The 14,873-nt window shown below is 38.5% G+C and overlaps 1 protein-coding gene across 2 annotated transcripts in view; it reads right to left on the minus strand.

Annotated features, from left to right (window-relative positions):
* BZW2 (basic leucine zipper and W2 domains 2) overlaps positions 1 to 14,873 on the minus strand; it is a 54,179-nt gene that overhangs the window by 25,429 nt on the left and 13,877 nt on the right. For both annotated transcript variants that reach the window (XM_029961764.1, XM_018075326.2), the window contains exons 2-4: positions 10,605 to 10,669; positions 4,109 to 4,285; positions 2,911 to 3,014 (exon numbers count right to left, since the gene is read on the minus strand). In XM_029961764.1, the coding sequence (XP_029817624.1) occupies positions 2,911 to 3,014; positions 4,109 to 4,285; positions 10,605 to 10,662 (339 nt within the window). In that variant the 5' untranslated portion in view covers positions 10,663 to 10,669. The remainder of the gene's footprint in view (positions 1 to 2,910; positions 3,015 to 4,108; positions 4,286 to 10,604; positions 10,670 to 14,873) is intronic.

Genomic DNA, 14,873 nt, shown 5'->3' on the forward strand with positions numbered 1-14,873 from the left:
ATTTACTGCAGTTTGAAAGTCTTCTTTTCACATTTCTCAGAATTTTATTCCTATTCTACTTTTCATCCTATCCATAGATCAAAAGCAAGGGAGAGGAGGAGAAGGTTAACTCTGCACCCTTCCCCTGGTAGTGCAGCTCTGGGGAAGTTGTCAGCTAAGGCTGATGGAGTGAGGCAGTCAGGATGCTGAGCATCTTCAGCAGATGCAACATCTTTGCAAATCAACTAGCATAAATGTTTACAACAAAACACGCTCCTGCCAAGGAAAGAGGAAGAACATTCAACAAAGCTTTTCCAACAATTATGTTATTGGAAACACTTGTTCTACAGTTTTCACCATTTGTTTCCCATCGTGTGACCACAGATTATGAAACCAGCAGCAGCACAGGTGCAAACTGCATTCAAGGTGAAGAAGGAAGAGATAAGAAATTAAATAAACAAATAATTGCTCGCACTACTGTGCAAAGGCACAAAACATATGACTCACTGTCACAAGTAATAGGGTTTATGCGGAGAACAAATGACATTATTGCCACATAATGTCATGGATGGGGGGAATCAAGCTTAGAATGTTTCAGTTCACTTTTCAGAACATAAAATACATTCTAACATCCTAAATGGAAGTATTCTGGCTCAGAACAAGTGAAAAATCAAGGTGTGGCTATGCTGAGAAGCAGAGACACAAAAAATTCTAATAAAATAAGGTGTAAGATGAAAATGTAAGCTACTTCCTTGTTCATATTTCCAAACAAAAGTTTGTATATTTTCTTAAGTCCCTGTAAATGACAGAAGTGTGCTTGATATGCGTACAATCTGCTAAAATATGAGCATTAGTCTTTTTACTTGATGACTTTTCACTCTTCTAATGGTTTCCATGACTAAATCCACAAAAAAACCACACTACTGGTTTATTTGGGAGTCAGAGTAAGAAATTACCTTATAGGTATCTTCTAGATAAAGAAGTTCTAAACACTGTTTTAGACTTACTTGACTTTTTGATAATAGCACAAGAACTCTATTTTCTATTATGCATGGAAAAAAACCTGGCACACATCTCTTCAGGCATTAATTACAAAATGTTGACTTATATTGCTGGCTTTTGGTTTGAAATGCAGAGAATACACTTAAAATTCCACTGCTTCAAATCCTGAAGTAAAGCCTTCTTTTCTATTTTCCAGTGTGCAAGCTTCCACTTTAAAGTTAAATTTATTCTTGGAGGATTGGTACTGCCAATTTTTGTTACAAAATCATTAAAATATTAAAATTCAAGAAGACATAATGAATGCTTTTACAAGTAACATGGATTTTCCTGAAGCAGATTACCCTGTTTTAAGAAATTATAAAGCTGACGCACAAGAAATATTGACCCTTTTTCAAAAAATAAGTATATTTCACTTCTTTAGATTGTCACAGATGTGTTTTTAAAGGAGCTTTCTGCTATTAAACAAACATTTGTTACTGATGCACATTTTAATCCCAGCACCCTTAAATCAACCAAGTACCCTTCCAGCAGCTTGACGCTCTAGACACCTTAGCAGGGACAGTGGTGTTTATGTTCCTACTTGCTGTCTTCAGCATTCCAATAATAACTAGTTATTTTATTAGAAGATATTTTATTAGAAGACAAATATATTACTTAATTAATGACAGATTTCTGACATCTGGGAGTTGCAATGGTATTGCATTTTTATGCCACCCTTCTTATATCCAGAATTGAACGGTGGATTTGAATTTTCCATAGAATTCTTATTGTACTTTCTCATATAATCATTATCTTCCATTAAGGAGTTAGCTTCTTGTCATGAATGTTTTAGGCTTCATTGCTTTTTTGTGTTAATTTCACATAGGCCTATTTGTGCAAGCCTTATTCCTGCAAGACGAAACCATATATCACATATGTAGGAGAAATGAAAGCTCTTGGAATATATGCCCAATTCCTAACTAAATATACAACTAAAGGTTGGAGGCATGAGCTTTTTACTTTTTGTCATTTTTATACTTCACAGAGTTGTTTAGGTTGGAAAATACGTTTAAGATTATCAAGCCCAACTGCTAACCCAGCACTGCCAAGTCCCACTAAACCATGTCCCTAGACACCATGTCTACCCATCTTTTAAATACCTCCATGGATGGTGACTCCACCACTTCCCTGGGCAACCTATTCCAATGCTTCACAACCCTTTCAGTGAAGAAATTTTTCCTAATATCCAATTTTAACCTCCCCTGGCACAACATGAGGCCATTTCCTCTTGTCCTGCCCCTTATTACTTGGCAGAAGAGACCAGGCCCTGTCTTGCTACAACCTCCTGTCAGGTAGTTGTAGAGAGTGATAAAGGTCACCTCTGAGCCTCATTTTCTTAAGGTTAAACAGCCCCAGCTCCTTCACCCACTCCTCATAAGACCTGTGCTCCAAACCCTTCAACAGCTCCATCTGCTCTTCTCTGGACATGCTCTGGCACCTCAATGTCTTTCTTGCAGTGAGGGGCCCAAAACTGAACACAGGATTTGAGGTGTGGCCTCACCAGTGCCAAGTATAGGGGAATGATCAGGCTGTATTTCTGATACAGTTCATTTGTTTCTAAAAATACGTTCATATAAATCTTTCAGTCTGCACACAGAAAAGGTCAACAAAAATAATAAGGGTGGTGTCCAGAAATAGACCCAAACAACAGCAGACTGAGATAAGCAAAACTGCTTTCTGTAAAAGAAAGCATTGCCAACTGTGATACGATTATCTTAGATATCCTATTTTTTTACCTAAAATGTATAGGTTAGGATAGATTACTGATTAACTGGATTTTTCAACTGGCCTATAACTAGCCTACTGCAGCCTAGACAGTCTGTAGATGTTCCACTGTAATCCCTTTTGATACATAAATGGAAAACAGTAATCAACTATGCCTTAACTGACCTGAGCATAATTTCGGATGGCATCATGATCTTCATCTGCAAAAAATACACAGTGGTTGGTCATCTTGGTCTTATCATTGTCATCTATGCGTGTGCCTCCAGGAGCTAGAAGAAAGGGAAAAAAGGCAAGGAACAATTTCTTACTTTAGAGGATGTTCTATATGCAACATTTAATAAGTCTGGTCAGTCTTACGTTAGTATCACTAAGGCAAAAGGCCAGAGTAAGAGCTGGAAGGGGAAAAGGAGGAATAGAGAGAGACCGAGGTTTGCTAAGCTATGGTGGCATCTGACAGAAGGTAAACCTGGCCAATATGCTGCACCTCAGATCACACAGACCTCAGAGGACTGAGTGATTCAGTTCTCTCACATCTCAGTGGGTTTTGAGAACACTGAGAGTGATCAAATAAGCATGGGTTGGAGGACGACCCTTGTGTGTATTTCAACTACTGCTTTAAACATCAATGAAAATTCTTTCCAAAGAGAAAAGTATTAGCACTCTTAGTAATTTGAGGACTTGGAACATCCTACTAATTCCTTTAATGCTTAGCAGGCTCATGTAAACATTCAAAACACTAGCTTATTTCGTTGAGAGTTTTTTACCTAGGTATTTCCACTAGCTTTTGTTTCTTGCATTACCTCAAATCTTAGAAAAACATCTTTTCTTCTTACATACCAAAGACCAGGAAGCAGGAATCAAACCAACATGACCAGTAAAAGGAGCTAACTTATTCAAAATACAGAGGAAGGTGAAAGGCACGTTTTTGCCAAAGCTGCCACTGATACCTGCGAGAAATATCCCATGAACATCCATAAAGCACTCATTATCCTTCACTTCTTCTCTCAGCTAGCCTTTGTTGCAACATCTACAAAGGAAGATTTGCAACAGCTGGAGTGCTGTATTAGCCTTTTTATGCTAATAAGTCCCTCTGCTTCCCCTAGTTAGTGTATCTCTCATTTTCATTGTTGCAATTATATGCTGGTTTAGCTCAGATACTGCTTCTCAGAGCAGTATCCATCAAGTGCCGAGGTGTTACTGCATGACAAACAACAAACAGTGCTATGATATGAGATGCAAGCAGTGTCTAGATAAGTGAAATTGTAATACAGGTTATAATTTCCACTGTAGAGGAAGACAGAATCTTGAAAGAAGCAAGCAAGGCTGATCATCAAAATTCTCTGTCAGATATTCTGCAGGTTACCTAACATGCTGCCAGCTACCAAAATATCAAAGAGTGTGTCAGCATAGCGGCGATAATCAAGCCGTGAGCCTGCTGCATCCAGAAACTTGGCTATAGCCTCCAGGTCATTCCCAGCTTCATTGAGGCCTTGGACAATTGTATCCCTGAAGACTGTGGGTTCAAATTTCTCCTTTTCATCTGAAACAGAGATAGGAGAGAAAGAAAAGGAGAGAACCAGTTTTTAAACTGTCTGTTAAAATTCTGTATCAGCCAGCAACTGAAATGATCACAGCACCTAAATATATTCTTCTTATTCTGGTCAACACAACAAAAGTTTCTTTGTTTGGCTTGTACTGCCTCTGGAAATTCTTCAGTGTTTACCCTTGCTTAGCTCTCTTCCTCATCTCCCAACACCAAAACACACACAAACATATCACGATAAATAAATAAAGGAAAGGAAAAGCAACTACTGAAATTGTTTTCAAACTTCATACTCTTACTTCTCTTCTTGAAGGTATTATCACGTGTGTATCACTGTGCATTGCTAAATCTGAGAGCAGACTGAAGGGAATGTCAGCTATGCATACATAATGTCACTGTAGGAACACTCCATTTTTCATTAAATAACTATGGTCATACAGCTAAAATGTTTTCAAAAAGACAAGTCTTCAGGAAAAGAGACCAAGGTATTAATAAAACTAGTTTTTGCATAAACATTTAGGACCAGGCAACACAGTGTAACCAAGAATTTATCTTTCATATTCACAGATCTAAGCAGCACTAGGAACACAGAAACACAGTGCTCACATTGCATTTTCTACAGCTGTCCCTTGTTGCACTCTATTAAGGTACAGACAATGCCCTATGTCAATGTCATTACTCACAACAGACATAACTGCAACTTCCAGATAAATCTATGTAGACTTACCCACACCTCCTGTTCCCTTTTCTGCAGGCTGTTAATAGCTTACCACTCGAAGCTTCTTAAGAAAACAGGCCCTGGCTTTATATAAGGCCACATATGAAATGCCTGTTACTGTCAAAATAACTGAACTTCAAAAGCAGAACTGCAAACTGGTCTGTACACTCAAAACCCAGGTTTGTTATCACCTGCTGACACAAATATTGATACAAGTTCTTGAAAAACCTGCAAATACTATATCCAGAGAATCAATCCAGAGATTTTTACTTACTAAGATAAATGAGGATTGGTTGAGACCTTGCTTTCTAACAGCCTTTCTTCCCCAATCTCTTCCCTCCTGCCACAGTAGTCTTATGGCAATAACTATTTTCCACATAATTCCTACTTTAAATAATTTTTTTATTTCTAATACACAAAAGACTTTCTCTCTCCTTGTTCCCCTGCTCGTACTTGGGGTGTGCTCATTCTACCCTCTTTAGTACATCACTTGCACATTCTCCACCACTTTCAGTGCATCTCCTTCCTCCATAACAATCATACCTGGAAGGCACAAAGCAGTCCCTTCCACTCAAGTGTCTCAGGCCACTGGGAAGCTCAGGTGACTAGTCAACCTGTCCTTCCAAGGAGCCTGGCAGCACACAGCCAACTGCAGTTCAAAGGCTGCCTGTCAAGCATGAAGCACTGGAAAACTGTAGTATCCCTTTATTTTCCAGAAATCCCCTGCTTCTAGTGACTTACTAAGTCTACTTCCCATCTCCCTGTGGACTGCTTCCCCATCCTCTAAAATCTGACATCCTCAGATCAAAGCTGATGATTACTCAACTCCATGGACACCCATATATATGCTCATGAAACCAGCTTATCCTGAAGTGATGCACACAACCACAGTGCCAGCCTAGATTCTCCCCTACCACGCTCTCATAATCCAATACACTACTTAATATGCCCCTTCTCTGGAGTGCAAATGACTTCTTCCCAGGCTTCTACTTCACACCAGATCTTGGAGACATTCTGGCTCTCAGCTGTGTTACCCTGACTTCAGCTAAAATCTGGAGTGTGCCATTAGAGCAACCACCTCTCATATCTGCAGGGCATGCTCGTGGTAGACAATCCGGAGAGGGTTGAGGGGGGAAATGGAGGAATGTGCCTTTGCTCTGGGGAAATGTCTACAGAGAAGCATACTACTGGAATCCCATATGAACAATCAGATCTACTACAAAATACTCAACTGCAGCTCTCTTCCAACTTGAAGTACAAAAAACAACCCAAAACAAAGAACAAAGCAACCAACCGACCCACAAGCAAATCAGTCTTTTACTGAAGTGTAAGTACTCCAGTATGTGTACTTCAGGCAGTTTTATTTGCTCAGAAGAAACACAGTTCCACCCTTAAACAAGTATTTGAGTATAATTATTCTCTTCTGCATTATCAAATAAGTATGAATTACTTGTGAGGTAAAAAAAAAAAAGCTCAATGATACATCAACCAACAAGAATACAGTTCAGTCTTAAGAGAGGAGTTAAAAAAATAAAATCCTGTTTTACCTTTTCAAATGTATTTTGTCTAAAAATTTAAGATGTTCATATTTAAACTGAAAAGTGTTATATGCTTGGTATCATAGGTACACAATGCTCAGTACAAACACCATGATTAATATTTCTCAACTCTTTTAAATATTCTTCTTCTGCCCCAGAAGTCCTCCTCTCATCTGTAGTACCCTACTATTTTCTTGTCTATCACAATCTAAAAATTTTACACAGGAGGAGAACTCATTGCATGAAAAATTATTTATAATTTTACTGAAACATTTGCCTACCAAGCTAATGTACTGAAGAGGAATATGCTGATGTAGTACAAGAGGGTGAATAAGAAGCCATCATCAAGAAGGGGTGACAGTATGTTGAGCTGTCAGAAGCACAATTACTAAACAAGTACAGCTCCAATCACAGGCTAGCAGAGGCAGGTGTAGCTTGCAGATGTGATGCACACAATATCCAGTGACGCAGTGCTATACACAGCTTTTAATTTTCACCATGTTCCCAGATCCTTATATCCTTTCTTCTGCTTCTAAGAAAATCACAAAGTACATTTATACCCCTCTCCTTAAGAACGAATTTTAACTACTCAACAGAACACCCACAACTGTATTTCTGTGGGAAAAAACAGATGCCTTGTTTGGACCCTCTTCTTACTTCATATTAATGTAAAGGTGTTAATATTGACTTCTTACTAGATAATTTTCTTTCTGAAAGCGTTACACATCATTTTGCTTAGCTTATTTTGCGCCATTTTTTTAGCATATATCGATCCTATGTTATCTACACCATAGGAATAAACTTAGGTATCAGGTATTGCCTGTCAGCTTACTTCAAACAACGTGCACTGTTTGTTCCTGTTAATGCTTTGTGATGCTTTTCGTCTTTCACGTATTTGTCAATTGTCTGGATACATAAATTTTCCCTTCTACCTACTGGCATTTTTGCTACTCCTATTTCTTGCTCTTCCATTTCAGAACACACGAAGACATTACTCTGCATGCATCATGCAGTCAATGCAGTCTGCATCCCATGTATCTGCTCCATAAACACAAGTACTGTCCAGATGCCACTACTGCTGATAGTCACCAAAACAGCATTATTCAACAAGTACAGAAACTATACTGAAAACTAACAAAACTACTTTCTTTGCCTAAATTGCTAAAACCCTGATATGGAACTGCAAGATGCCTCCCTCCCTTGCAAGGTTCTTCCTTTAACAACATCATTCTTCCTTCAAATCTTTTTTAAGCGATTTTCATGTCTGCCACTACATATGCTGGAGGCAAGGCTTATTCCTTTTATTTGGTCAACTAATAGAACTGGAAAGAGTGGGATTTACAAGCTCCTCCTTCATAGTCCTCTCTCAAAAATGTTTTAGACACTTTTAAACTTTAAAGAAAAAAACATTGTATTCTTCCTCTTTTGCTCTCTAAAAGCTCAGAAGTTGTTCACAATCAGAGACTAGTGGCAGCTAGCTGACCAGTGATAAGAATTCATATAGGCAATTAATTTTATTAGCTGCCTGACTGAAGTGTCACACCTCACTGTCTCCTCATAGGGCAGTGCTCCAGGATGCTGCAGAAAGGAAAATGGAGTATCATGGGACACAAATCAATTGGTAAAAACACACAGTCGTCTCTCAACCAGCACACTGCCTGCAGCATTTGTGCACTTCAGACCCCGCTACCTGCCTGCCTGTTACACACAACAGAACAGTCTCTGACAACTGAAATATGGTCAAACCACAGCTACTGCACTCTGTCCTACCTGGGTGACATTTTGGGATCCCCAGATATACTGAAAGTCACCAAAAAAGGCCTAATCTATCTTCTAGTCTAAGTCCAAGACATAACAGTCTGTGACACTGCTGTGATACAAAAAGTATATGCAAACAGAGGGGAATAAACATACTTGGGAACCATTTCTCTTCTTCAAGCCCTCTGCTTCTAGAAAGAAACAAGTATCTACAATTTTCTAAGCAGGATATTCAAATATTAAGGCAACCAGGATCCCACTGTGTTTGAAGAAGAGATTTTATGCTTTGAGCACAAAAAGAAATGTTTGCATATTAAAATTTCTATATTAAAGCTATTTAATATCCACAATTCTGTTTAAGTAACCTCTCTGAAAAAAACTAACCAAAAACCCACCTCCCAATATTTCAGGCCCTACACCATGTCTCTTACTTCTTCCATGTAGTCAACAAGTGCCACTCCCAATCACTGTAATAGCAATCCAAGAGATAGGCACTGAAATACAAATCAGATCTCTTTATTTATTCTAATTACTGCTTGTATTAAACAGGAGTCAAAGACCAAATTATGCCACAGTGCAAAACACGGGCTGAAAGTCTTCATGAGAAAGAGGACATTTTCTGAGACAATTTTATCAAATAACATGTACCACAACTGACTGACCTAGACTGAAAAATACATACCATCAATCCAGAAGTGTGCATGTCTCATTGCTTTCACTGGTGAATCTGACAGATGTATTTTTTAGGGATTGTTAATTCCACTCCTCCAGCTATGTCTATGTGGTTGCTAGTTAACACAGAGTACAGTTCCTATGGAATAACGCTCTGCACCATGTTGATGGAAAGTTAATCCCACTAATTACTGGAACATCGTGGCATTTAATTACAAACAATACTGGTTTCTTTTTTAATGAGTTATACTTACAAACGTTGTATATGCACCATAAAAAATACACTTTCCATTTAAGACACTTCATCAGTCAAACAAACTGAAGAAGTGCTGGGTGCAAGGAAGTAAAGATGATAAAGCTGGCACTGCTTTTTATCATGACTGCCATCAAATTATTTTGCAATTCTCTTCTAAGCTTCGTGATCATCCTAGATCTCATGGTACTCACTCATTCGGCTCTTCAGACTCGTGACAGAATTTGCAATTTTCTAAGAAAGGTTACCAACTCTTTTTGTTTCTCTCAACCACACTAAGAAAAACGCTCTTATTTACATTTTCTGTCACAAGAGATTAAGACCAGGTGTTAGTTTTTGATTAGAAACAGGGAAGTCAAGATGGAAAAAGTCTGTTTCATGACAGACAGGATCTTCACCTGTGTCTGCTGTAATAATCTGCTGTTACACCAGTAAAAAATCTGAGCTTTCTTTTAATAAACTAGACATTTTTTTGGTGGGGGAAAAATAAATTATTACACATATTTTTGCTTTCTGCCTCAAACTGTTGGGCATTAATCTCAGCCACCTAAAACATGACAAATGAACTCCGAGTATAGTATCACCAAACATGTTAGGACGACACCCACTGTATAGAATACCTGGATAACCAGTATAATTAGCACCATACAGCTTTTTTTAAAAATTGATGCTTACTGTACATAAGGAAAGAGTGTTGGTCATGTTTACAGAAAATCAGTATCACAGTGGGTAAAATGGGATCCACACAATGGTAATTGCTTTATTTTAACAATAAAAAAAGACTACGCTAACACAGCAGAAAGAAGTATTTCTGAAAAAGGAGCTTTCTCACCTCTGTTGTTACAGAAAGTAGGGCCAATGAGATGATCTGACCATCTCATGGAGAAGGAAGGTGAGACAATTCCTTTCTAGATGTGAAAGGTTCATTCATAGATATAGCATTGATTTGAGTCAAAGAAATAAAAACCAAAAATCAAACCCCAAAAAGTCAGATAATTTTCTTTACACAATCTTTAAATAAGAGCTCATATTTTGCTTTCTTACTTGAAAAAAAATTTTAAGAAAAATGCAAAACAAACATCTAAAATTTTCATCCTTATCTGTAGATATATTGTAAACTCAGAATTCCATTTTTAACTGAGGCTTCCACAAGACTTCATAGCAAAGAAACACGAATTTTAAATAAAGTCCTAAGATATACAGTGAAAATAATAAAATTCATAGAGCTTAGTTAAACATAACATCTGTAATCTTGACATGACTGAAAAGAAGGGGAGAAAAACTTTAACGTTATTGAACTTTAAACTATTCCACCTGCCCTGTTTGCAGTCATTTTAACAAACAGGAAAATAAAGTAAGAAATGTAATGCAACCTACCCCTCTTCCTAGTTTTGAACCGCTGGCCTGTTAGCACCGGCTTCTGATTCTTATTCATAAAATTTCTGGAGAAAGAAAAAAAGGAAAAATATTTTTATTCTGGCATTTACAGACAACAGTTTAATCTAAAGGCAAAATAAACACTCGCTGTAGTAAAATCCCAACATGTGAAAGGGCAAGAGAGTTCCTGATGCATATTCAAAAAGTAATTCACATTATCTTAAAGATGAAGAGCACTACAATCCAAGAATGACTTTGACAAGATGTGCTTCTGCCAAAACCTGGCTCTTGGCATCTCTGTAAAAAACCCTGAAGGTTCAAACCTGGACAGGAAGGTGATGGAGTCGCTGCCCTTACCCCTGTGGCAGGGGTACAGCACCACTGCCCACCCAGCTCATGGGGATGCTGTGGGCACAGAAGCCACTGGGACAAAAGTCTGAGAACCATCCTGGTGGGGCTCGTCATGGCACAGGTCTCACCCTCGGGAATGTTCAGCAGGCAGATCGATCCCAGGGCTACATATTGTCCTGCTAAAGATGTGACTTTGTGGTCTAACCATAATTACAATGTTTTAATCATCAAATCCCAATCAAATTCTTAATAACATTTAGTCCTTAAAAGCAGGTGGGTTTTGTAGAAATACTAAAAGATAAACAAATCCCTTGCTTCATCAACTTTGTGCATAAATATACAGTTAAGGACCTACATAGCACATCATGTAACAGTAAAAAATATTGGGCTTGTACAACTTCAGACCTTAACGCTGAGTCTCGACAGACAATGTCAAAAAATTTGGGAAGTGCTGATATATTAATGCCATTTTATCTAAAGAAAACAAAACTATTTTTCAGCTTTGGATATAGTCAGTTTAATCACACAGACACAGCTTCCACAAAGAGCAGCTAAACCGACAGCTGAATGCAAACAGCAGCAAATAAAAGGAAGCTTTGCTGCATGCAGAAATCATCACAGGTCATCCTCCTGTCCTGCCAACAGCAAGTGCCAGCCCTGAGACTCAGAGGCCACCTATTTCACACTCTGCAGGTCATTAGGACGCTGTTACGTATGATTTGCTCATCCAGAATTAAGCCTTCCCATGCAAGACTTTGAGCATGTTCTTCTAATAACTTCAGTTCTTAAAAAATCTGTATTATTTCTATATCTTCATTGTAGACTCTGCATTTCCAATATTTCTTCCTACTATGAATGAAAAGAAATTCAAGCTCCACGGCTAGAAATCACGTTACTATCCAAGTAATGCTCTTTCTACCCCTGAAAGCTCATTTAACTCTGTTAACAATGCTACAGTGTCTTGCTATTTGCCAGACTTCCCTTTCTAGTTGCAGCATCCCTAGGTGCCCACTTCTGCAGCATTTCAAATTGTTAACCTGGCAAACTACTGCTTTCTAGTGTAGGCTTATCACTTATCCACAGTCAAAAACTGCCCACATGCACTGGAAATAGCCAGTAAAGTTCAGAGTCAAGACTGGGTTTGCTTCCTGCAAGTCATAAAAACACAAAGATATAACAAGCAGTTAAACTGAGAAGTTCACACTTATCGCTGAGGTTTAAAGTTGGAGTTTTAACAGACCAAGGAGCATTTCAAAACAACTGCAACACTAAATGGCCTTCTGGAAAAATGATTTGCTCATCTGCAAAGAGAGTTAAACATTGCAAACCATGATATCACGGGATCTTTTAAAGTGCTATAGGACCCAAGATCTTTTAAAGTGCTGTAGGACTCCCTTCACAGTAGAGCCCAAAAGGCTCTTTCCCCTCCTGAGCTGTCTCAGTGGCAATGAACAGGAGGTGCTTTCCAAGTTAATTAGGCAGATAATCCAGCAGTCTATAGGGATAAGCAATAGCCCACCCTTTAGCCAGTGACAGGCTAGATTTGACATGCTTGTCTGGTTTGTCTTTCTGACCTTCAGTTATTTGTAAAGAGACTGATCTATAACATTCACCCAGGCATTTCTGATTTGTTTTTATACTTGGCCTGGACATCTTACGCCTTGTTCTGGGTCTGAAAATGCCCAAGAGATGGCAGGAGCCCATGAGGTTTGGAAAGAAAGTGTCAAGCAAGACACGCAGCAGGTAAGAATTAATCTGCTTGTTCACAGATCTTCCTGAGCACAAACATGCCATCAGGCTGGGATGCACAGTGCCCATTTCCTTAATGAACACACAAAAGCCTTCGATGCAGCCATATTGGTAGTTTCCCAGTTTCTATAAACGGCAGAAATGCATATGCTAAATTTTTAGCACCAGTCTTCTCCTTCCCTTTGATGCAGTGTATTTTTAAACTGCAAGAGTTGCATGCACCTGAAGCATGACTATCGAACACGGCTGTTCCCTGGGAATATAAAGTATGTCCTTTAAGACAGATGGGAACAAGATTTAAAAAAAAAAAGAAGTTGTTGAAGTAAAACTCACCACTTGTGGCAGATTTAATGACCAGAGGTTCAGTACAACAGAAGAGACTCTTTAATAGTTAATTACTAGGAAGACAGGATATGCCTTCTATATTTAGCTTTACGTGCTCTGTGCTCTAATCTGCTACAGTGAGGGTCTGGCTTTATAAGGCACTGCCTCAAGCACTGGCCCAGGATCTTTCATCAAGAAATGGCAGCATGAGGCTGTGCAAAACCAACCCAGTGATCTATATGACAGCCCGGGATGTATCTATAATACAAATAGCAGCAGCTCCTGCAAATGAGATTTTAAAGTGCTGTTGCCACCACAACAGATGCCTGGATTTTCTTTTACTTTTTTTTAAATCAAGAGCACACTAACAACAGGACAAAAGTAATGGCTGAAGATTGTAAATTCAGGGTGGCAGCATATAAACTTGTACAGCACATTTGATTGCATCAGAGTGCAGTCAGGTGTCTTGTTGCTGTAAAACCTTGAAATCACAAGGCCTTGAACTATTACAACACATATTCTCCATTCTGAAAGGTACAGCATCTGGGCAGGCTAAAGCCAATAGCAAATTTTGAAATGGCAGCTAGAAAAATCAGAATGGTTACAGAATAAAGAACTAAAGGACAGATAGAGGTAGGAAGGAAATAGCCTCCAAAAGAAAACCCAAACCACTAGTTAAACTTGGATCTTGCAGCCCAACATCCTCCAGGACTCCTATGAATTGTCAGCAGGAAAATGAGCGAGTGTGAAAATGAGAGCTCATTCCTTTCACAGACTCCACTCTTCTACAGAACATGGGAGGGGCTCAGCAATGGAAGCTTTACTCTCGATTTACCGCTCGATACTCAAGCAGATGTCAGAGAGCAGTACGGAACCAGGCAACACACTCCAGTGTGGACTGTGGAAAACGGCTCATTTTTCACACAAACCACAAATGCCTAAGCCTGCTAATTGCTAACTTGCAGCTACAAAATTCATCAGAAAATAAAAAATACATGACTTAAAAGTCTCCCAAATTCCACTCCACTCTTGTTAACAGGCTTGTATAAAACAGATTCATACTTTAAAAATATGTAAGTTGGTGAGCTGGTACATTCTCCTGAAACTGCTTGAAGTCCACATGCTCAGCTTTCTCTATTGTTGCTCCTCACTTACATGCTAAAGACCCTACACAGTTAAAATAAAATGGAAGGACATCTACAGTTGTAGACAACTAGACATGTATTATACAGTAGTTGCTTTAATCCACCAATCCTTCTCACACAATTAATAAAAACTGTAACAGTTTTAATTAATAAATCCAGGATTAATTAATAAAATTAATTTAAAAACCCCGCAACAGATTGTAGAAGTTACTTTAGAACTTCAGCAAGTATGAACTTGCTTAACAAGTTAGAAAAATGCAGTCTTTTATCCATACCACAGGGAAATTCTTATGATGATTAACTCCTGAATTATTTAAAACCTTGGTAAGGCTGAAGTTTCTACCACACTAAAATACTGGAAGCACTTGTTCTTGGAAACATATTGCACAAAGTTAAGAAAAAAAAATACTGAAAACCTTTATTCAAAGCAACATGATTTTTCTAAGCATCATTTTATACTTCCTTTAACCAAAATCTCAGAATCACCTGAGATTCTTCAAACATTAACATGCTCAGATGAATTCAGGAACAACTGTTTCACAGCAGCGACACTCCACTGCCCTAGGTATGGAGAGAGGGAAATCAATCCCAGACAACATAAGAACAACAGTTCATTATTAAAGTCCTTACCAAGATTTTATGGCTCCATGTACACAGAGCACCAAAAACAGCCCATGGGGGCAAGCAGTGACCCTTTGGG

The sequence above is a fragment of the Manacus vitellinus genome, unplaced genomic scaffold, assembly GCF_001715985.3.
Source record: "Manacus vitellinus isolate BGI_N305 unplaced genomic scaffold, ASM171598v3 scaffold_3_pilon, whole genome shotgun sequence".
NCBI classification, from domain to species: domain Eukaryota; kingdom Metazoa; phylum Chordata; class Aves; order Passeriformes; family Pipridae; genus Manacus; species Manacus vitellinus.